The sequence below is a fragment of the Marmota monax genome, unplaced genomic scaffold, assembly GCF_021218885.2.
Source record: "Marmota monax isolate L192 unplaced genomic scaffold, Marmota_monax_Labrador192_F-V1.1 WCK01_AAM20220418_F8-fsc00298, whole genome shotgun sequence".
In the NCBI taxonomy this organism is placed as follows: Eukaryota; Metazoa; Chordata; class Mammalia; order Rodentia; family Sciuridae; genus Marmota; species Marmota monax.
The window spans coordinates 476,996-498,729 of NW_026694888.1; the positions used below are offsets into that span (position 1 = coordinate 476,996).

Here is a 21,734-nt window from a genome sequence, read left to right on the forward strand (position 1 = left end):
ACGGACACAAGGACACCCTGAGTGGTCTAATGAACTGGGTTACAAGATGTGTGCATAGTTCAATTTCCAGTTAATGCAAGTGCTGAGGGACAGAACTTCCCGTTACCCTGGCACAGAGGCCCACCAGGGTGTCCGGCAGGAGGGCCATGGGCAGGCTGGAGGGCTTCAGGTAGCCAGTGCTGGCTCTCCAGGTGCGGGTGTGGCCAGAGCCCCAGCTGCAGAGAGCCCAGGGGAGCCCGACTGTGGTGCTGCCTCCTCAGCCACCAGTGACGGTGGGCAGCTGGAGGGACAGGGCCGGGGAGCCCCTCCCCTGATGGAGCTCACTCGCTCTCAGGAGGACACCTGAGACAGGAGCCTGGCAGCCTTCAGCCTCGCAGGGTTTCAGCGTCCCAGCCCTGGGTGGAGCCCAAGCTGACGCCTGTGTTGGGGGCACCCTGGACTGCCCAGGGTCTGCCATGGCTATTCCCGGAGCTTGGACACTGTTCTCCAGGAACACAGTGTGGGAGCTGCTCTGAAGGGGGGGTGTCCTGAGACGAGACCTGTCCTTGGGAGGGTCAGAGCTGCTCGTGCCCCGAGGGGCCCGGGTCCAGGAACTCCCCTGGGGTGGGCCAGTAGCCCCAGAACTTCGGAGCTTGAGGGAACCCTTCTGAGGATGCTGTCCTGAGAGTCCCTGAAGGGGACCCTGCTGTGGAAGAAGCCACTCGGGGGACCCTGTCCCAGAAGAAGGCTCTCTTGAGGGGCGCTCTACATTGAATGCCCCACTTAGAGGAAGCACACCAGGGGACAGTGTCTGAGAGGACCCTGACGGGAAGAGCACCCCTGGGGAGGCCCATCCTGGCACCCTGTCCTGGGCCTGCGGTGAGGGCGTGGCAGGCAGCCTTCCGGGGAGAGGCTCCGGGCTGGCACCGCACTGCCGGGGGACAGCCTGAGTCTCCGTGGAGGCCTGCCTACCTTTAGCTGGCGCATGGCCGGAAGCAGGATGTCTCCGATGCGCTGGTGGTCACCTCGCGTGTGGGTGCTGGGGGGAACCTCCCTGGAGGGCAGAGGCGAGGGTCAGCAGCCAGAGGCCTGTGAGGAGGCCAGGCTGCATGGCCAGGGGCTGAGAGGCCAAGGGCCTGGGCCTGGCAGACACTGAGGCGCCCGCCTGGAGTTCTCTGGACAGTGTGGCAGGAGAGCAGGGCTGCACACTACCCGCCCCCAGGGTCCACGCACACTTCAGTGGGGGACGGCCCCTTTGGACAAGTCCCTGAGTGGGGAGTGTCTGAGGGCAGTGGTAGTGACCAGAGCATGGGCCACGGGGTGCAGAATTCAGGGTGTAGGCGTGGCCCCTGCAGGGCCCACGGCCAAGGTCCAGGGTGTGCCAGGGTCTAGGACCCGGGAGTCGGGAGATGGGGGGCCGGGCACAAGGCACTGTTACCAGAGTGCCAGCCTGTGCTCCACCTCGCGCAGGAAGCCTCTGTGGAACTTGTAGACGGGGTCGATGCTGGAGAAGAGCAGGGTCATCAGGGCCGCGGGCATGGCACCCTCCTTGGCCACAGCACTGCGGAACCACTGTGGGAGGAGGCGGGGCTGCTGCCAGGTCTGAGGCCCGTCACCATGGGCGCCAACACGGCGTTCCACCACTGCCCTCAGGCTGGCCTCAGCTCCAGCCCTCTCCACCGAGCATCCAGCTTTCAGAGTATCAAAGCAATTCTGGGCCAACGTTCAAAAGGATGCCTTCCCCAAACTCTGGCCCAGGGCTTGGCTGCGACTCTTCCCACCTTTCCTCAGTACTGCAGACTGAGCCAGAGCTCACACGTGCGTGGCCAGTGCTCCAGCACCACGCACACTCCCAGACTGTGCCAGCTTTTGAAGTGGGTGTGGTGGCGCAGGTTTGTGATCCCGGAGACTCAGGAGGCTGAGACAGCAGGAGTGCAAGTTCAAGGCCAGCTTCAGCAACTTAGGGAGGCCCTGGCTCAAAAACTAAAAGGGTCTGGGACATAGCTCAGAGGTTAAGTGCCCCTCAGTTCAATCCCTAATACCAAAAAGAAAAAAAAAATTGAGACAGGGTCACATTAAGTTGCCAAGACTAGGCTTGAAGTTGTGATCCTCCCTCCTCAGCCTCCAGAGTCACTGGGGTTCAGGAGTGGCCACCACACCCAGTGACATGTGTCTTAAAGCACATGTGCACATCACAGGGTCGTCAAGAGGTGTTTTTCAGGATGGAGCCTCTGTGTATGTTTAGATTTAAGAGGTTAAGAAAGTCACAGTGACAAGGACGGAGGCGCATACCACAGTGAGCACTTCTAGATCCTTCAGATACGTCCGTTCTGTAGCAAGAATCTCCTTGGCTATGAAATAGGCCTCGTCTTCTGGCATGAGCTGAAAGAAGCAGAGGCGGCCATGAGCCTGTGTCTGAGGGATGGCCAGCCTTTGACTTCAGGGGCCAGGGTTGTGACACCTGCTTTCTTCTCTCAGCCCCGTCATGGGTGTTGGCTTTGATTCTCGCAGGGAATCCCTTCCAAGCACCACAGGCACAATTCGGCCCCGGGGTATGTCCTCACATGGTTTCTCATTTTGTGTTATTCTCTTGGAGAAAAGAATTGCTGTTCAAGCCTCAGTAAGCTTCACAGCTGGGACTCATTCCGGTTTGTGATGGGATTCCTGTGGACATGCTGGAGCCATGGTGCAGCTGGTGGGCACAGCTGTGGGTGTGTCGATCAGTGTGTATGAGGGTGTGAGAGACAAAGTCACTGAAATAACCAAGCAATACGCTCTACAGCCTGAACGTGGCCCAGGGGCTCCAGGTCTCCCCCGGCCATCTCCTCCTGCATGCTGGCTCTGCCCCGGGCCTGCTCAGCACACCTGGCCTCGGGGTGCCGTGTCCCATCCTGGCCCCCCCAACCTGACAGCCTCTGCTGGCCCTGCACACTGCCTGTTCTCACGGCTCCTCTTGACCACAGGCTTCCTTGGGTGGACCACCCCTCGCCCCCTCCAGTCAGGCACCTGGGATGTACCTCAAGTCCCTGCCCACCAGGAGCTGGCCACCCCAAGAGGAGACAGGAGAGGAGCAGCACCCGGCAATGAGGAGGGCACCTCATGCCCCTGCAGAAGGTGCCTGGAGACCAGCAGGCCCAGCAGGTAGACCCTGAGCTGCAGGGAAGGGGCAACTCCAGGCCAGCCCGCGGAGCAGGCCCGAGGGGGACGTGAAGGTGCCATTCGAGGGGCTCCTGGGGAGGCAGGCCATCTGCCTTCTGGGTGGGCTGGGAATGCACTCGGGCCCCAAGGTGTGAGCCCAGCAGCACAGAGGGCAGAGCTGTGGGGGCCTCTGCACCAGCCCAGTGAGGGGACCAAGCCCAGGTGGGATGCACAGCAGGCCTTGGCCTAAGCCAAGGAGAGACCAGACCATAGAGGGAGGTCCACGTGGCTTCAGAGCAGCAAGAGGATGCAGCACAGAAGCCAGGTCCTCCAGAGGAGGTCGGAGCCATGTCTTCTCCTCTGTGCACCTGCCTAGTCCAAGATCGGCCGTGACAGCCTTCAGAGCCCAGGGACAGAAGGCGACAGGTGCGTCCATCTCAGGTGTGCAGCACCCCAGGGAGCGGAGACCACAGCCCGCAGAGCTGGGCCCTCCCTGCCGTCCTCTCCTCTCAGCTCTTCCCAGGTGCCTGGTAGCCAGGTGTGGCCCTGGTCCTGCCATTTCCCTCTGGAGGCCCCAGCCATTCCTGGGGTGCTGGCCCTCCTCTCCAACCCCCCCAATCTTCACACTTTGTTTTTTGTGCTATTAAAATTGACTCATTCAAATTAAAATTCAGTAAAATCTCTTTAAAAAGTCCTATCACCACTTGGACTGCTACAGACCCTGGGGTCAGCTCTGTTCCCAAGAGGTCCCACCTTCCCAACAGGGATGCCAAGGGTGGACGCCCCACAGCTGAAGGTCCTGTGTCAGGACACCTCTCAGAGGTGACGATGGTTCATAAGCAATAGCCTGACTCCCAGCCCCAGCCCAGCTCCTGGCCCTGGGACAGAGATGCCCACGCAGTCCGAGGAGAGTCACTGGTGGGCTTCTCTCCCCAGTGCCACCCCACTGCAGGGATGCCCAGGGGTAGGTGGCCTGTGGCTCATCCACCCATGGAAGCCCAATCAGGGGCAGAAAGCACCAGAGCCACAGGGGTCTGCCCCCGAGCCACAGGCCAGCCGGGCTCCCAGCCAGGGGCATGTGGGTGGGCGAGGGCCTCTCAGGAAGCATGGTTCCCCCAGAGCCTTGCCACCTGCCTCCACAGGAGGTACCGCACAGCCTCCAGCCCCAAGGGCCAGTCCTCACCAGTCTCCACCAGGAAGGCGGGAGGCCAGCACTGGGCAGCCAGGGCCTCCTGACACAGCTGAGCAGGCAGGTGCACACAGAGGCTTGAGCAGGCTGGACTCTGTGAACATGTCTGACCTGTGTTCACTGAAGCTGCTGGCCCTGTGGGAGTCCCCATGGAGTCTGGGCCAGGCTCCCCTTGGCCACGCGCCTTGCTGGGACCCCGCTTCTCAGGACCAGCACAGAGGGCCTTCAGGAGCTGCAGGCACACCTGGGAGCTGCATCTACCTCATGGCCCCGCAGGCCAGCAAGGGGGACAGTGGTGAGGGAAGGGCCACCCACACTGGAGATGGGCCTTGCTGTGCAGACCCAGACATGTGGAAGGGCACCCTGCTGTCCCGGTGGAGAAGTGGCCGCGGCAGGCCCAAGCCAAGGGCTCTCCCTCTGAGGTGGTCCTGTGCCCCATCTCCTGTCCTGTGGTGGCTACGGGCTTCTCCTCTCTCAGGGCCAGGCCTGTGGGCCCAACCGTCTGGGGTATGACACATCATCACCCTACAAATCTGAAGAGTCTCATTTTGTGACACAGTAAGTGACAAACTAAAGCTGTTTCAAACACAGATTTTCTCCAAGCCATTTTTGTTTTTGAACAAAAGAAACATTGAAATAAACATGTTGTTGAGATTCCAAAGTCAATAGATAAGCTGTCCACAAGAAATCCCCTCACTGCCCACACCAGCTGTCCATGGACATCCAGTAGCCTCTCAGACAGCATGGGCACCTGCCGTGGTCTGACTGCTGGGGAGCCTCAGGCCCCCCGCCTGGAAAGTGCAGGCACTGCCCCTGCATCCCCAGCCCTTTTAAAGCCCAGAGGCCTTGGGCCGGCAAGATGGCAGGTATGAGCCACTACACCTGGGGGACCCCTTGTCCCCCAGGGCCAGCACCGTCCGGAGCTCACTGCTTTAAGCTCATTTGTCCCTAGATCTTTCTGGTGTGCTCACCTGCAAAACTGCAGCCCTAGGTGGGCCCAGCTGACAGCCTCCCACAACACTGCCCCAGCTGATGGGGAGGCCAGGAGAGTGGAGGCCTCCCTGGCCACTGACAGTCCTCCTCAGCCCACGATTCACAACTCCTCTGCTTGCTCATCCTCTGCTTGCTCACTGTCTCCTGCAGACCCAGTGTGCACCCTCGGCAGATACCCACGGGCACCGTGAGCCTCAGTCTGCCCACTGCACTGCCCACATTCCCTCCCCCACTTGCCCACCAGGCCTCACCTCCGAAAACAGCCTGACCCCAGTCAGCCCCCACCATGCCGAGGTCTTCTCCCAGTGACTCCACCATCAAGGTGGCAGGAGGAGGGGGCAGGGGCAGGGGAGAGGCCGGAGGGTGAGGAGGTCAGGCCAAGTTCCCCGGCCCCGCCTAGCAGCCGAGACTCTGCAGCCAGAACTGTGGTTGAATGAGAAAGCGTGGAGAGTCCCGGGCAGCTCCCAGCCCTATCCAGCAGAGCCCTGTCCAGCAGCTCCCCGTCCAGCAGCTCCCCAGCCTACCTTGTGCAGAGGTTCCTCCTGGTCCTGTGTCTGGGCTCCAGCAGCCTCACTGAGGGCAGGGCTCAGGAGGGGGCCCAAGCCCTGCTCGGCTGGGCCCAGAGTGACCTGCAGTAGGGGGTGCAGGCTCGGGGGGCTCCTCTGGCTGGAGGAAGAAGGCTGAGCACCGTCCACAGAAAGGCCTGGAATGAATGGGGCAGGTGAAGTGAGATGAGAAGGCTGGGCCCTCGTGCGCGAGAGGCCTTCTGGAGAGAGTGGGGACGCCTGTCCTGAAGTGAGATGGGGCTGGGCAGAGGGCTGATGGCCCAGAGAGAGGTGTGGACCCAGGGCCTCTCTCTGCTCTGGAGATGGACTGTGATGGGTCTCCCCAGGAGGTCAGCACCCAGGCCAGAGTCAGAACCATCCCCCAGGCAAGTCTGGGCCAAGTGCATCACCATGCCCACCATCTCCAGTGGGGTTGTGCACGGGCCCAGCTTCTGGGGTTTGCATCATGAAGACTTTGAGGATCATCCCGCCACAGGCAAGGAAAGCTCCCCACCCGCTGCAAGCTGCGCTTTTCACCAGAGACGCTCAACCTGAGCCCAGTTCTAGGGAGACCACTGAGGGGCTCTCTTCATCAGTCACTGCAAAATAGAGATTTCCTTTTTGTTTTAATTCTCAAAGGTTTGTTCCTACTATTTCCTACGGGAATATCAGTAATTAGGTGCCAAATTTTAAAGATTTTTTTTTTTTTGGTATCAGGGATTGAACTCGGGGCACTTGGCCACTGAGCCATGTCCCCAGCCCTATTTTGTATTTTATTTAGAGACAGGGTCTCACTGAGTTGCTTAGCACATGGCCATTGCTGAGGCTGGCTTTGAACTCGTGATCCTCCTGCCTCAGCCTCCCGAGCCGCTGGGATTACAGTTGTGCACCACTGCACCCCATTGAAGACCGATTTAAAGCAGGTTTCATAGGAGAAATCTACATGATGTTTAGAAGTCACCAAAGGTAGGGCTGGCTTGTGGCTCAGTAGTGGAGCACCACATTAAAAAAAATAAATAAGGGTATTGTGTCCACCTACAACTAAACATATATATATATATATTTTTTAAAGTTACCAAAGGTAGACCTGTGTCACCTCCAAGGGGGTGCACTGCCACGGCACCTCACTATGAGGGTGGGTCAGCTTGCAGGATGCTGGAGACGGGCCCCTGCACCCCACCCACGCTGGCTGCCAAGCCAGCCCTCCACTGTGGCTGGAGCCCAGGGCGGTCACCGAGTGCCAGCACATGTTTTGTTGAACGCTGCACATGTGACTGAGCAGGGCAGCTTCTTGGAGGAGAGCAGCAGCATGCGCAGGTGCGCTGGCTGCCACACCCCGGCCGAGAGGCCAGTCCCCCAGCGGGCCGCAGTGCAGGAGGAAGGCCTCACTTCCCATTGACAAACGCAGACAGTGGGAAGAGCTTGCCCGCTGCGAGGAGTCCTTGGAACTTCTCTCTGCGACTTCCACAAGACACATTTACACACAAGGAAACGCTGACAAGGCCTAGTCATTATCACCATATGAAGTCATTAAGGACCAACTTATCAGAATGTGCTTTTATCATGCATTTAGTTAAATATGCTCAACAGTCTCAGTGACCTCAGGTGCCTACTGCTGCTCCAGAGATGCTCTCTGTCACTCCTGGAGTCAGATGGAAGCGGTGCTCATGCCACCCTGCAGCACGGTCACCTCTGTGCTGCGGAGATGCCTTTCCTCTTTCCTAAGCCGCACCATCTAGGATCTGTGCCCCCAATCCTTGCCCCTGATTGGACAGAATGGCATAATGAGGTCGTAGAATTCAGAGAAAACTCTAAATGCTACTAATGACTTATTGTTTTGGTGCTGGGGTTTGAACCCAGGGGCACTTAACCACTGAGTCACATCCCCAGCCCAGTTATTTTTTATTTTGAGACAGGGTCTAGCTAAGTTTCTTAGGCCCGGGCTAAGTTGCTGAGGCTGGCTTTGAACTCACGATCCTCCTGCTCAGCTTTGCTGAGGGATTACAGGTGGGCTCCACTGCACCTGGAAAGCCACAGTATTTTGTACTCATCACTTATGAAAATAAGTCAAAGCTTACAGGTGTGGTGGTGCACACCTGTAGTCCCAGCAACTGAGGCAGCTGAGCCAGGAGGACCCCAAGATCCAGGCCGGCTTCAGCAACTTAGGGAGACCCTATCTCTAAGACGTAAAAAGACTGGGGACGTGGCTCGTGGTTAAGCGCCTGTGGGTTCAACCCCCACTTTACTCTTGGGCCCCAGGGCTCTGCACTGGGCTTCCCTGAAGGAAGTTCAACCCAGGGAGCTGCAGACTCGACTGTGTCTGAGTGGACTGGGCGGGTGTGGCCTGGGCTGCTGGCTGGGTTGGCAAACGGGCTGCAGCCAGCATGGGGAAACAGGGTCATCACAGCAGAAAGCAGCCTTTAATTTAATGAAGACATCCTAGTGGAAGGACACCCCCCTGCAGAGTAGACTCTTCATGTGGAACACACCACCTGGGGTTCTGTGGAGGCCGAGTCATCATATGATAGTATTGTTGTAAAAACTTTCTATTTCACAAAACTTGTCAACTCAAAATTTAGGGAATGGATGAAATGTATCACAAATGCCATTTAACATTTTAAAAAATTGTTTGGCAAACCTTATAAATCATACCTACTTCTGATCACAGCAACACACACCCCAGGTGAGGAGTGCACCTGTGGGGAGACACTTGTCACCAAGAGGTGGTGGGTGTGTGCCTTCCCAAACACAGGCCATGCAGTGTGACACAGGCTCTGGGCACCATGTGCCCAGCACAGCGTCGTCGTCACTCGAGCTCTCTCAGCTGGAGGTGCCACTGCATGGCACCCAGGAGGAAGCAAGCCAGGGACGGTGGCTTAGCAGCTGCTCTCCACCAGTGACCAGTGACTGGCGACGGCCGAGGCAGACGCAGGCTCTGCCCCTGGGGCCTGTGGGGAGGCCCCTGTGGGCCCACCTGTAGGCCCACCTGTCTGTGAGCCGGCTCCTCACAAACGCACCCCAACGCGTGGCTAGCAGGAAGGTGTGTCTTAAGAACTTTCAAAATGCTGAGTATCATTTTCGGTGCCACAGGGTTTGTTCAGCCTCCACTGACAGGGGAGAGCCGACGCCAGGCATTTGTAAGAGCAGCTCCCCATCCGAGCTCTGAGAGGCAGGAGGACTGCCAAGAGCGAGTGCTCGTCACCCACAGTTGAGAGGTCACGTGGACAGCAGTGGGGGCCTGCTGAGCTCTGCCCCTCCCTGCTGGGCGCTCCCTGAGGGCCATGCTGCGGGTGGCAAGGTGTGACAGTCTTCAGAGGACACTTGCGACTGATAACTCCTTCTGATCGTCAGCAAGGAGCACTCTGGCTGTGTTTTCTGACGCTCTCTCAGCGTTCACCAGAGAGTCCTGAAGCACTCCTCCTTGAGGATGTTGTCATCTAACTGGAGACGCGAGGGGGGAAGGGGTCCAAAGCCCGGAGGGTGGCACCCGGGATCTGCTCTCGACCCACAACTGTACACTCTCCTTTAAAATTCTCTACCAAGCAATCCTTGAAAGTATGTGCCGCTAGTGGAGGAAGAATCAGCTCCTATTTGGCAAAATTCAAGGTCAAGTTGAAGGTTAATCAGAGTGGGTGGTGCAAGCAACAGAAACGTCATCTTGAACAGAGCCAGCTGATCCCAGGAGAGGAAGGCCTGGTGCGCAGGTCCTGAGAGTCAGCAGAGGGGCACTTTGGCTTCCCTCTTGGGCTGTACTCAGAATCTGGGTCAACTGTGAAGGTGAGATCCATCCGGCTTCCCATCACCTCTGCCAGACCCCGTCAACAGATGGTGGGAGGAGCTGCACCTGGTGCCTCTTCCCAGAGCTGTCTGCAGCCAGCGGAGGTGGGCTCCAGAGGGGCCAGCTGCTCACGGCAGGGGCTCCCGTGAACACCTTGGCTGCTCCTCCCCATTCTGTTCTACATAAACAAGGCTCTTTCCTCATGAAGACAGCAACACATTCTTCAAGAACCTTCAGTTGCTGCTTTCAGGGTGTTCTACCCCCACGCCACCCTTCATAGTGCCCCTGGCCGCCCCACGGCCTTCGCCCTGCTCCCTCAGCTGCCCTGCAGGGTGACCACATTCCCCTGCAGCTTGCCAGAATCGCCATCAGGACTGGGGCCACCTTCAAAGGCCAGGTGCACCCAAGCTCTGCCCTCCCCGTCTCCCGTCCCACCCCCATCTCACTGCATGGACTGCAAGGGCGTAGCCCGGGAGAGAGAACTCAGCTAACCGAGGGGCGTCCGAATCCTCCCCCACGTCCTCAGGTCGAGGCCATACAGTGTGCATTGCACCAGCAGAGAAGTGCCTGTCAGCCCCTGCTGGCACTGTGCCAAGCAGCCCGAGGGCCGCCTGGGACACTACCCGAAGGGGCAGCACCACCGTGCAAGCCACCTGGGCAGGATGGGTGCCCCAGACCCGCCCAGCAGAGCCTCCCTAGAGAAGCAAGGCCTGGCTCAGCTCCAGCCACAGGGTGCAGGCCCTGGCCAGGAGGCAGGGAGTGAGCCCCGGGGCCAGCTCACCTTTTCTATAGTGGAGCCAAAATACTCACTCACATTCTTATTTTATACTGTTCTTTCAAATAAAGGGATCTGGTACAAAAGGAAGGAAGCCAAGCACAAGAAATGGAGCAGGCATACCACCCAGGCACAGTCGGACGCTGGGCAGACCTACTGCAGCTAGGGCTGTGGGCTCCTGTGCCCAGGAGGGGCTCCAGGGCTTTAGTATTTTTGCCCTAATAAAACTGCCTGGGGTGGGGGGGCTGGGTGGAGCTCCGTGGCAGCACCCTGCACCCGGCCCTGGTTCCACCCCCAGCTCCGCAAACAAAACGGAATGAAATGAAGTGAAAAGCCACACTGAGGGCCTCCTCCTAAGACTCTGAGAAGTGCCCTGTGACCAGAAAGGGACGAGGAGTGTGGATGGTGCTCACCAGGAAGATGTGCCTCAGAACCCACGGCTGCGAGGCAGGGCCCGCCCGTCACCATTTGCTGTCGTGCTGCGAGGGAGGCCGAGTTGGGATGGCTTTGAAGCACTTTCTTGAATCAAGATCTATCCAGGGATGTCCTTCTAGGGGACTCACTTTTCAGGGTCACTCTCCTGACCGGGAGCGGCAGGCACTGGGCAAGTTAGCAGGGAGCAGACCCACGTGGCAGGGGCCTGAGCTCCTGACCTGTCCCCTCCTCTGCAGGCTGTGGGGTCTGGAGTTTGCACCGACCATGAGCTCTACCCTTGTGCGAGCTGTCCCCTGGCCCTCTTCCCACGAGATGCAGAATACAGACCTGAGGCTCCAGGTGGGCTGTGTGCCTCCCGTCCTGGTCATGGGTGCTCACTGACCATGCTGCCATTGGGTGCCATGTGCCTCGAGCCCCTAGGGGCAGCCACCACTGCTCAGATGTGTGGCGCAAGCAGCTAGAGCCATGGTGTGAGCACCAAAGGGAAAGGCCAGAAGCCTGTCCCCAGGGGTCTGCTGCCACGGCTGCGGAGGAGGAAGGCAGGGTGTCCCTGTGCACCCAGGGCATGAGCAGGAGGCGAGGGAGGACAGCTCCCTGGGGGCAGCGGAGCTTGCCGAGAACCCGAGGGCTGCCCTCAGGGGCAGGTTCCCGCTAGCCGCCTGGGCCTCATGGGGGTCAGCACACTCTGTGCAGGACGTGTGCCTCTGGGGTGCTCATGGACCTGGAGTGTGGGGTGGGGGCTCAGCAGACCACAGCTTCCTGTGCCCACCCCTTCACATGGGCCAAGCCCAAGGCGGGCAAGAGCAGCAGGCACTGAGAGAGTGCCAAGATGCAGCGGAGCAGGCAGGGTGCCACTCGGTGCTCTGCAGCCCAGGGTGGAAGGAGACATGGTCAGGTGGTGGAAACTCGCAGCTGTTTTAATCCTAACTTAACATGGAAGATCTGTAACTCATACAGATCAAAATTCTGATTAGCGGAGAGGAAGCTAAAAAGCCCATTTTAAAATCCGTAGTAAATATTTCCTTATTTTATTGAATGAACAATTTTAAGTTCTTAATTAGTACATATCTATAAATTTATAAATGGCAATGTCAACGGAAAAGAAATTTTATAAGTACCACAAACCAGACAACAGAAGTTCTCTTTAAAGAGTGAACGATTCAAGTGCACAAAGGGATTCTGACTCCTTCCTCTCGTCTCCAGGGGGAATGTGAAGGCTCGGGAGCCAGAGGAGGGGCCTGGGGGACCCTGCAGGGAGGGCGGGTGGCGTCTTCCATGCCCGCAGCACAGGCCAGTGCCACAGTGAGGGCATAGCAGAGGAGATTATGGCCCCAAAAGCAAAAGCCAGCTCCGAGCCCATGTCCTCAAGGACACTGGTGGTTCTGTGAAGTGACTGTCCTGTGGTGGGTCTCATTTCTAATGTCCCACGAGCGGGGCAGACACTGCATGTCAGCATCAAAGGCACATGGAGAGGCATTTGAGGGCCCTGTCCCCACATGGTTGGGACCACAGCACACAGGGGGCCTCAGGGCCGCCCTTGGGGCTGCAGAGCAGTGAGCAGCCACGTTGGACAGCAGAGTACAGGTACAGTGGCAGTGCAGGAGTGGCCCTGGCCCAGGAGGGAGTGGGGCCACAGCAGCAGGCTAGAGGCTCTGCACGGAGTTCCCCTGGGTGCCACCCCGTGTGAGCACTCTGGACAGCCCGGTGTTGGCTGGAGCAGGGGACCCTGGCCCTAACCCTAAGAGGGCACACACCAGTACCTGTGACGTGAGGCCACACAGCACATACCACGGCAGGTTTCCAGCGCAGCTGGTCGCGTCGACAGGTCACTGCTGTTGGACTGGAAAGTAAGTTGACTCACAGGGAGCATCTGGACTTCGGAGACGCAGATACGAAGACTCGGTGACTGACAACACGGACTTTCCACCGGAAGCAAAGTGTACCGTGGGGGGAGGACTCGCAGGCAGGGAGGCACTGCCTGCTGACGGGGACCCGAGGGTCATGCCTTTCTGCATAGATGCTCCGGCTGTGACAGTGCCTGCCCCGGGCCTCCTGGGAAATGCCAGAACAGCCCTTGGCAGGTGCCTCTGTGGCTGCAGGTGGGACCTGACAGCTATCCCACTTTGAGGCTCTGCATGTGCCCAGAGAAGCCCATGGCCGGGAACTGCCAAGAGGAAGGTACTTCCCCCTGTGCGCATCGAGCCGGCCCGGCGCGACTCCAGGCCACAGGCCCACCTGAGTGTTCAAGGGAGCACAGCCATGCTGCCAGAGCAGTGTGTGCCACGGGGGTTCTGTCCTGGGCTCTGTGGGAGGGCGTGGCGGGAGCTTGGAAGGCCACCCAGCAAGGCACACAGGGCTGCCCTCTGCAGGAAAAGGTGCAGTAGGCTCAGCGTCTCAGATACTGCCAAGGCACACTGTTCAGGACTCTTCTGAGAGCCACACCCACCAGTGCTGTGCACACAGGGCCCGGGCACTGGGGAACGGTCCTGGTCGGCACAGTGCCCTGTCCAGCCACCAGGGGGCTGGGCCAGGCTGCAGACCACAGAAGAACCACTGGCTTCTCCCACAAGGCACCGGGAACCTAACAGCCAGCTGCAGCGAGGAGATCCTGTTTGGATACTGATCAGAACCAGTTAACGGCTAACAGGCATTTTAGGTGTAGATGCTGTGTGTGGTCATGCAGGCAACTGTCCTCTTTCAGAGTCGCACGCAGGAATCCTAAGGAAGGTCCTCAGCACACCAGGGACTGTCTCCTCTTCCTACTACTTCTTCTTCTTCTTTTCCTGCCCTGGGGATGCAGACGGGTGCATGCCAGGCAGGCGCTCCACCACTGAGCTACACTCCCAGACAAGGGTCTTCTAAAGTGCGACAGGGACGACCCCGAGAAGGGAGGGAAGCGCGGCCGAGAGTCAGCAGTGCTACGAGCCACCTCCTGCTTTTTTGTGTATTTTGAAAACTTCCTAACTAAGACACTATCTCCAGAAAACCGGCTCCTGAACACAAGACAAACCCAACAGTGAGCCTACTTCCCAGGAGGCCTGCAGTGCAGCTGAGAGCTCCCTGGAGAGGGCTGGCCTTGCGGTGCCCCTGCTTCCCGCACAGGGCAGCCATGGGCCTGGTGGCAGGGCTGGCCCACACCCACCACATCTGACCTGCTGCAGCCACCAGGGCAGGCTCCACAGGGAGAAGGGAAAGACAACCTGTGTCCCGTCAGCACCAAGGGGCACATCTGTCAGGCAACTGACCAAGAGGAGAGGTGGCCAGCAGCCTCCTGTGAGCACTGAGGTTTAGGAGGAACTCTGAATGCCGTACGTGTGAATTCTTCCCTACTGCACACACTCAGGGTCCATTTTTGGAGCCACACACTGGGAAAAAAGCAGTTGTCCTCAACACTCTTGTTCTAAGTAGTGCCTGGCTGCAGACCTGTAGTCGTCCACATGGGAAGCCACACCCAGCCTCAGAGTGTCACCAAGACAGCTGACCCCAAGGGGGCAGAGTAAGCCAGAGCCCCTCACTGCAAGCTCCAGCCAAGTGGACGGGTAAAGCTTACGGCCAGGCCATGTCCGAGGAAGCTGCTCCTTGCTAGGGCCTGTCCAGCATGGCCTAGGACAGCAAGACCGACTCAGTCAAGACACCCGACAGCCTGCAGATGCCAGAAATGTGTCTCTGCAAAAACAGTCGACCACCTGGGCAGAGGACTAGGGGCTCCCACACGTGGAACATGATCGTCCCAAGTTTCCATGGAACATTTGCGGAAAAATCAGAAACTTAGGTAGGATCAGAAAGGATACCCACTGCTAACAAAACCCCAAGATGCAGCACCCCAGCGGTGGACTGGACCTCCTCAACGCTGCCCATGCAGGGCTGGCGATGGGGCGCACGGCAGTGGGTTCTCTGGTGCCCACTGAGGGATGCACCAGCCCTGGCCTTCACAGTGGTGTGCACTGGGGTGCCCTCCAGCAGCCCGCAGGGCCGCTGAGCCCATTGCCTGGGACACTGTGGCTGCTGTTGTGGGGACACTGCCCCTGAGAAGAGTGAGGCCAAGCCCCACATGTCGGGGGTGTCCCTGCATCTCTTCCTCTTATCTGAGTTTGGTGCTGGGGATGGAAGCCAGGGCCTCATGTGTGCTAGACAAGCGTCCCCCGAGCAGGCCCACCTGAGCCTGTCCCTCTGGTCCAGAGCGTGCCTCCCAGCACACCTGCACTATGACCCTCAGGTCTCACGGCTTCTGCTTGCTGCAGCCATGTCCTCTGTCCGCCCCCCCCCCCCCAAAGAAGACAAACACAAGAGGACATTCTAAACCAGTGTTCCTGCAGGCCTCTATCCAACCATAGCACTGTCTGGTCTCAAGTCTTGGCACTGGCACAGTCTCCAGGACACCCCTGGCATGTGGGAGGCTGTGGTCTCCACCCACCTTTTTCAAGGTCGGGGTCCGGCAGCATTAACAGGGGTACCACAGTCCACCAAGGGCCATCATGAATCAGAACTGCGTGACATTCAAGGGTGTAGCACCAGCTTTGACTTGAGCCAAGAGCACTCAAAACCCAAGACCCCAAAGCCACGGAGGCTGAACCACGCGCTTGTCTTTTTAAACTGGGTGCATAGCTTTCACCATCACTACTGGGGGGAGGGGGAAGCTGTGCGTCTCCGACATGTAAGAGTACAACAAATCAGGAATTAGGGGGAAAGCCCCAAACGGGACATCTAACGTCAGTCCACCACTCGGGTGTCTGAACCCAGGGATCCTGAGCCCCACCACATGGGGGGTGGGGGAGCGGGGCCTCCCTGTGCAGGGGTCTACAGAGGCCCAGGTGGGTTTCTATCTATCTGCTCTCCTGCAGTCAGGCTCTTCAAGTTGTCCTGCACCTCAAAAGGGACTCTCTCCCCACGGGTCTGTGCAAAAGGGTTGCTGAAAAAGAGGCTCATGTCCAGGGGGGCCTCTGCTTCAGAGTCCCACGAGCTCGAGTCTGTGCTGCTGGAGTCCTCGGCCGCTGTGGGCGGGTAGCTGAGCTGCTCTAACTGGTCGATGATGTCAGAGAACTGGAAGGCCGAGCTGGACTCGGAGCGGACTGAGCAGGCTGGGAAGTTAACCATGGAGCTGGCCTCGGACTGGCTGGCCGAGCTGGCCGTGTGCAAGGACAGCACACCATGGAGTGGCATGTCACTGAGGGAGCTGGTCTCCGCGGGGCGCCCCCGGCTCTGTGGGAGGCAGGCACGCACCTGCACTCCCAGCAGCTCTGCAGCATCGGAAGTGCCACTGAGATCACTCCCTTCTCCAAACTCCAAACTGTCTTCCACGCTCGCATCTACTGCCTCGGCAGAGAGGCTGTTTGGGCTGGACCCAGCAGACTGTAGGTGCTGGAAGGACACAGGTGCAGGGGGCTGGGCAGGGACCTGGGGCTCCTGAGGGACTACAGAGCTAGGCGGGAAAGAAAAGGCCTCAGAGCCTCCAGCAAAGAAAGAGATGTCTGCGGGGTCGTCGTCTATGAACTCCTCAGACACCTGCAGCTGCGCGTTTGTCAATGGGAACACAGGGCCTGCCCCACGGCACTGCTGGCCACACGGGTCCTCCCCCAAGGACAGGAGTGAGCCTGTGGGAAAGGCACCCCCAGCACTACCATCACCACCGGTGGCTCTGAGCCCGGCCCTGGCCCTCCCTGCACCTGGGTCCACGGCACTGAGACTCCACCCCACAGGGCAGACAGAGCCATGGCCGCCCACCACACGACAGAGCCCCACACCTGGAACCAGCTGGGGCTCGGGGGGCCCGGGCGGGGGGGCTGAGGGCAGGCCGGGGCTTCCAGCTGCTGCTCTGCGGCTCCGCTCGGAGGCTGCACGTTTGGCGTCGGGAGCTGGGGGGTCTACAAGGGGGCTGCTGCTGTCCTCGAAGCTGGGCAGGCCAGGAGGGGACCCCGGGGAGGAGGGGAATGGACCCAAGGAGACATTTGCTGGAGACAGGGAGGCAGAAGTCCTCAAGCCCTCGGCCAATGAGATGCTCTGCAGATCAAAATCGAGAAAACAAAAAGGAGCACATGAAATTACAAGTCACAATTAGAAGTGGCAAAGCCAACTGGGCCCTGCTTGGGATATCCATGCACTTCTCACGGTTCTATGGAAAGGGCGACCGGTCACACCTGCCGCTTAGCACAGAGCATTGGTGATGCAGACTCACGATCACCTGCTCATGATCCCTCATAATCCCCCTTTGTCTCTCGTGACATGTGACATCTATGTCACGCAGTGAGTACCCCTCTGTGGCGTGGGGACCCTCATCACCTGAGGCTGCCAGCACAAGGGTCTGGTGCTCACAGCTCATGGTGCCACTCGGCCAGCAGTGCCACTGGCACAGTGTGACACCAGGTGGCAAGTCCAAGTCCACAGTCCAGGAGGGGGACTGCCCCTCAGTCTACCCACACATCACAAGGCTGAGGGCCCCTGCCAGGAAGGCATCCTGCCCCCACCAGGGCAGAGGGACCTGGGCATCCCGAAGCCATGGCTCCCGCACAAGTGGGGAGTGGCCCATGAGCAGGGTGAGGATGGCCACAGGGGCAATGAAGGGATGGCCATGCTGTCCCTGGCACGCTGCTTCCTCTTCTCATGTCACTCAGCTCTCCACTCTGAGCTGCAACTGTGCTTGGAGAAAACCCTCACTCCAGTGCAGGCACACCCCAGCGTGGGAGGCTAGGAGAGAGGTCAGTCAGGAGGGGAACCATGCAGTGTGTGCCAGGCTGGGAGGGTGCAGCCACACCGGGGGCACTCGGGATGTGCAGCACAGGAGTGTCCCTGTGTCCAGGAGGGTGTTTCCCTGGAGGCCTTGCACCTCCCCTGAATGTGGGCAGCACTGTCCAACAGGCAGGAAGAGTGAGCCCAGGGGTTCGAGCCACTGCTGCTGCTCTGCCCTGGGTCCTGGGCTCCAGCTGCCCTCTCACTAGTCCTTTTCTAGGGAGCCTCTAGGCCTTCAGGCCTGGACTCCACATCCCTGGCCCCTGTGGCTCTCCAGCCTGCAGAGGCCAGCGTGAGCCTCTCCAGCTATGCTCCTGTGAGCTGCCCTGATCAATCTGCTTTTGTGACCATACACGCACATGTCCTCTAGAGGACATGAAGAGCACACAGTGTGCCTGTGCTGTGACACGGAGCACAAGTGACTCCATGGCAGAAGGCCCAGCATCTCACCTTCTAGACACGGAGCAGGGCATGTCCATGAGATCAGTCTGTCTCTCAGTGTCTATCATACCACCTTTTTTTTTTTTTTTAGTTTGGATTGAACTCAGGGGAGGACTAACCTGTTTTGGCAGGTCTGCAGTCAGAGCACGGAGGGATGCCTGGGTCTTGCTGTACCATCTGCAAACAGAATGGGCAGTGAGTAGCCTCTCCTCCCAGGCCTGCTCCCGCAGCAGGGCAGCTCCCACAGACCTGGTCCAATCCCCCGCACAGAGAGAAAGAAGGCAAGAACAGCTCAGTGGGGCATGAAGCTCAGACTGGCACTTAACAAGGAATGGGCAGGATTCAAGGAAGGAGAATCAAAGCAAAAACAGAATCCCCAGGAGGTGGGATCACGAGGCCTCTCCCACGGGTTTTCAGATCATGAGTCACTGCGCTGTGTAAACCACTCCACGTCGGCTCAGCTCTGCACACGAGGAACCACACGTAGCACCTCTCTATATACACACATGCACGTACACGGGTATGACAGCTGTAGGGACTACACAGCTGCCTTTTTACAGAAACTGAAACAGGAATCAAGCATCAAAAAACCTATTTGTAGCTGGTTGCAGTGCGCATGCCTGTCAACCCAGCATGTCATCCCAGCAGCTCAGGAGTCTGAGGCAGGAGGATCCCAAGTTCAAAGCCAGTCTCAGCAACTTAGTGAGGCCCTAAGGAACTCAGTGAGACCCTGTCTCTAAATAAAATATAAAAAAGGGCTGGGGATGTGGCTGAGTGCTTAAGCACCCCTGGGTTCAATCCCCAGTTGGGGAAAAAAAAAATTGGTAAATTTGAAATGACTTTTATTCAGATAAATATTAAAACTACTAATTTAAAAAATATTTTTTTTAGTTGCAGATGTACACAATACCTTTATTTATTTTTTTTGTGGTGCTGAGGACTGAGCCCAGTGCCCCACAGGTGCGAGGCAAGCGCTCTACCACTGAGCCCCAGCCTCAGCCCCTGACATGTTAACTTTAAAAGCACAGACTTTACCTTCTGGAGACCACAGGGCTCACCTTTCATATGGCGTTCTCCTCACCCCACCGTCTCGGACGTATTCTGCCAGCTGCTTCTGAGTTCTCCCACTGTGAACAAAGGCTCAGGTTCTCAAGAAAGAGCCAGCAGTGACGCACAGGCCTCTGTCCTTGCTCGAGGACAGGCGTGTGCACGTCTTGAAGTCATACTTTATAGTAAGCGTGCAGGTCTTCTAGGCAACGTTTCTGTCACGCCTGTTTTCTTCTCATCTGTGGTGCTGGGGATGCACCCAGGCCTTGCACACGCTAGGCAAGCGCTCTGCCCCCGAGCGGCGCCCCGTCCCACTATGCTGATAAGCTCCGTCCAGTTACCATCTCTCATGAGAACCTCCTGCGTGTGGCTACTCACTGCCCGATCTGTCTGCCCAGCCCACCTCCCTCTCTACCAGGGGCCGGCCAGCCCTGCAGCCCAGGGGCAGCCCTACCTGTATCGGAAGGAGGAGCCCCGGCTGAAGAAGACAGCTTTTGCCTTTGGCTTGGGCTGGTCAAGAAGTCTAAAAAAGGTGTGGTACTCCACACAGATCTTCCAGAAGTTCTTACACTCATCTCTGCTCCCCAACAAGAATTCTAATGTGTCCTGGTAGGGTCCCTGGGAACAAAACACAGCAGTTCAAGTAGCAAACCTGACGACAAGGTACTGGACAAGGGAAGGTAAATTCAGGAAGCAGATCACACATCAGGCAGTTTCAAAATTAAAAATTAGGAAGTTTTTTTTTTTCCCCTAAAAATTGAATATAAGGGCTTCTAGTTTCGTTGGCTTTGTCCAGTGGAGAAAGCCGTAGTGCGTATCTTCCCTGTGGACACTGTGGAAGAGAGCCCTGCACCTCACCTGCCCCCATCCTGAGGCACAACACACATCCAAACCCGAACCGCGGGGGCGCCCCACGCCAGGGTCTCATAGGGAAACCACTGCATTCTCCTTCACAACTGTTCTTTAGGATATATTCCCAGAAACCAAATTCCAGGCCTGAACACAATTACTGTCCATAAGCACCATAATAACTCCTCTATTTAGTCTTAAAAATCAAGGTGCTGAGGGATGTAGACGTAACTTTGCCAAGTACAGATACCAACACGGCTCTGGGCCTTGAAACATCAGGCTATTCCAATCACAGTTGTTTTGGTAACATGAGCAAGTACTTATCTTCTTTCTCTACCTTCTCAGAATAACTGCAAGAAACAGGTGTGTACTCACAAGAAAAAATAGCCTTTTATTTGCGTTCTGTTTTCCAGTGCTGGGGATGGAACCCAGGGCCTCACACATGCAGGGCAGTGCCCCACCCCGCACTGCACCCCCAGCCCTTCTCCCATTTACTTTGAGAGACAGGGCCTTGCTAAGTTGTGCAGGCTGGCCTTGACCTTGGGGTCCTCCTGCCTAGCTTCCTGAGTAGCTGGGATGACAGGCGTGCACCACCCAGCTAGAGAGCTACGCAAGCACCCGACAGTCCTCAGGCTCCGTCGCAGCGGATGTCCATTCAGCCCAAGGCCCTGCTGGCTGTGGCTCTCTTCTTCTGACTGGTCCAGAGTGTGCCTCAGCTGGCCTGGCGGGCAACCGGCTTCAGCCCAGAGGGTGCAGCTGGTCTGCTTCTGTCCCCAGTTTCCTCAGTACCACGGGTACGTGACAATCTGGACAACTCTGAGCAGTGCAGTTTTCTCACCTATCAGACTGCACAGATATTTGCTCTTTCCATTTTAAATTCAGATGGAATCGTTCCTTTATTGACTGAACTCTAAGGAAAGGAGTACTTATCTCCTGATAATCAAGGGTTCTTCAGTCAGAGCTAGTCAGAGGTCAGCTGCTGATTTAAAGGCATGTGACAAGACCAGGGCTGCCCTTTGATTCCTCTGGACAGAAGTTCTTACTCTGAAGCCAGGCACGGTGGCACATGCCTGTCATCCCAGTGATTCGGGAGGCTGAGGGAGGAGGACCGCAAGTCAAGGCCAGCCTTAGCAACTTAGTGAGACCCTAGGTTCTCTGCTTCCCTGGAGCCTTTGGCTCACTCTGGACAATGTGGACTTCGGCTTTGCCACCTGCAGAATGAGGCAGTGGTGCCCTGGACATGTGCATTCTCAGGCCTACTTGGGCGGTGAGTCTGAAGCCCCAGGTGGAACCGGGGGGGTGTGTGGCCTGTGGGACAGATGGCCTTGTGTCTCTAGGCCCCACCTGTCCTTCAATGCCGTGTGCAAGGCACTGCAAGGATCTACAAGATTTTTTTTTTAAAAATCTTTCAATATTCTAATAGGATAATGTTTTCATAATTTAAAAAGTGCTCAAAATACTTACATGGACCTCCGGGTGGAGTTTGATAAGAAACCGTTTCCTCTTAAAGCTCAGTTTACGGACCTTGGACCAGTTGAAGGTGTTGATTTTGGTGGTTCCCTGAAACAGACAGACAGGTGTAGTGGCTGTCACCCAGCAGACTCTCCTCCTCACGCAGCAGAGATGGCTCAGGACAACCCCTGCAGCACAGTGGCCGTCTGACACCCTCCATGGCCTCGGGAACAACTGCGCACACACACTGACTCTTCTGTGTCAGAAAGACAACCTGACTTCCTGGATGAGGCTTCATGACAATTTTACCAATCAGTGCTAACACGACAGGGGACAGGGTGCTCGGGCTTCTTGGCTGAGCTGAGGAAAGCCTGAAGGGCCAGGCCTGAA

At 57.7% G+C, this 21,734-nt stretch overlaps 1 protein-coding gene across 13 annotated transcripts in view; it reads right to left on the reverse strand.

The window, feature by feature from the left end:
* The window catches only part of Farp2 (FERM, ARH/RhoGEF and pleckstrin domain protein 2), a 91,616-nt gene that overhangs the window by 11,038 nt on the left and 58,844 nt on the right, over positions 1-21,734 (reverse strand). For all 13 annotated transcript variants that reach the window (XR_006847830.2, XM_046426766.2, XM_046426762.2 and 10 more), the window contains 9 exons: positions 21,357-21,452; positions 19,498-19,661; positions 19,055-19,123; positions 18,116-18,173; positions 16,574-16,829; positions 5,824-6,002; positions 2,272-2,361; positions 1,418-1,551; positions 952-1,033 (listed from right to left, as the gene is read on the reverse strand). Coding sequence is in view for 12 of the 13 variants with exons in the window: in XM_046426766.2 (XP_046282722.1) it covers positions 952-1,033; positions 1,418-1,551; positions 2,272-2,361; positions 5,824-6,002; positions 16,574-16,829; positions 18,116-18,173; positions 19,055-19,123; positions 19,498-19,661; positions 21,357-21,452 (1,128 nt within the window). In the remaining variant the exon portion in view is untranslated. The remainder of the gene's footprint in view (positions 1-951; positions 1,034-1,417; positions 1,552-2,271; positions 2,362-5,823; positions 6,003-16,573; positions 16,830-18,115; positions 18,174-19,054; positions 19,124-19,497; positions 19,662-21,356; positions 21,453-21,734) is intronic.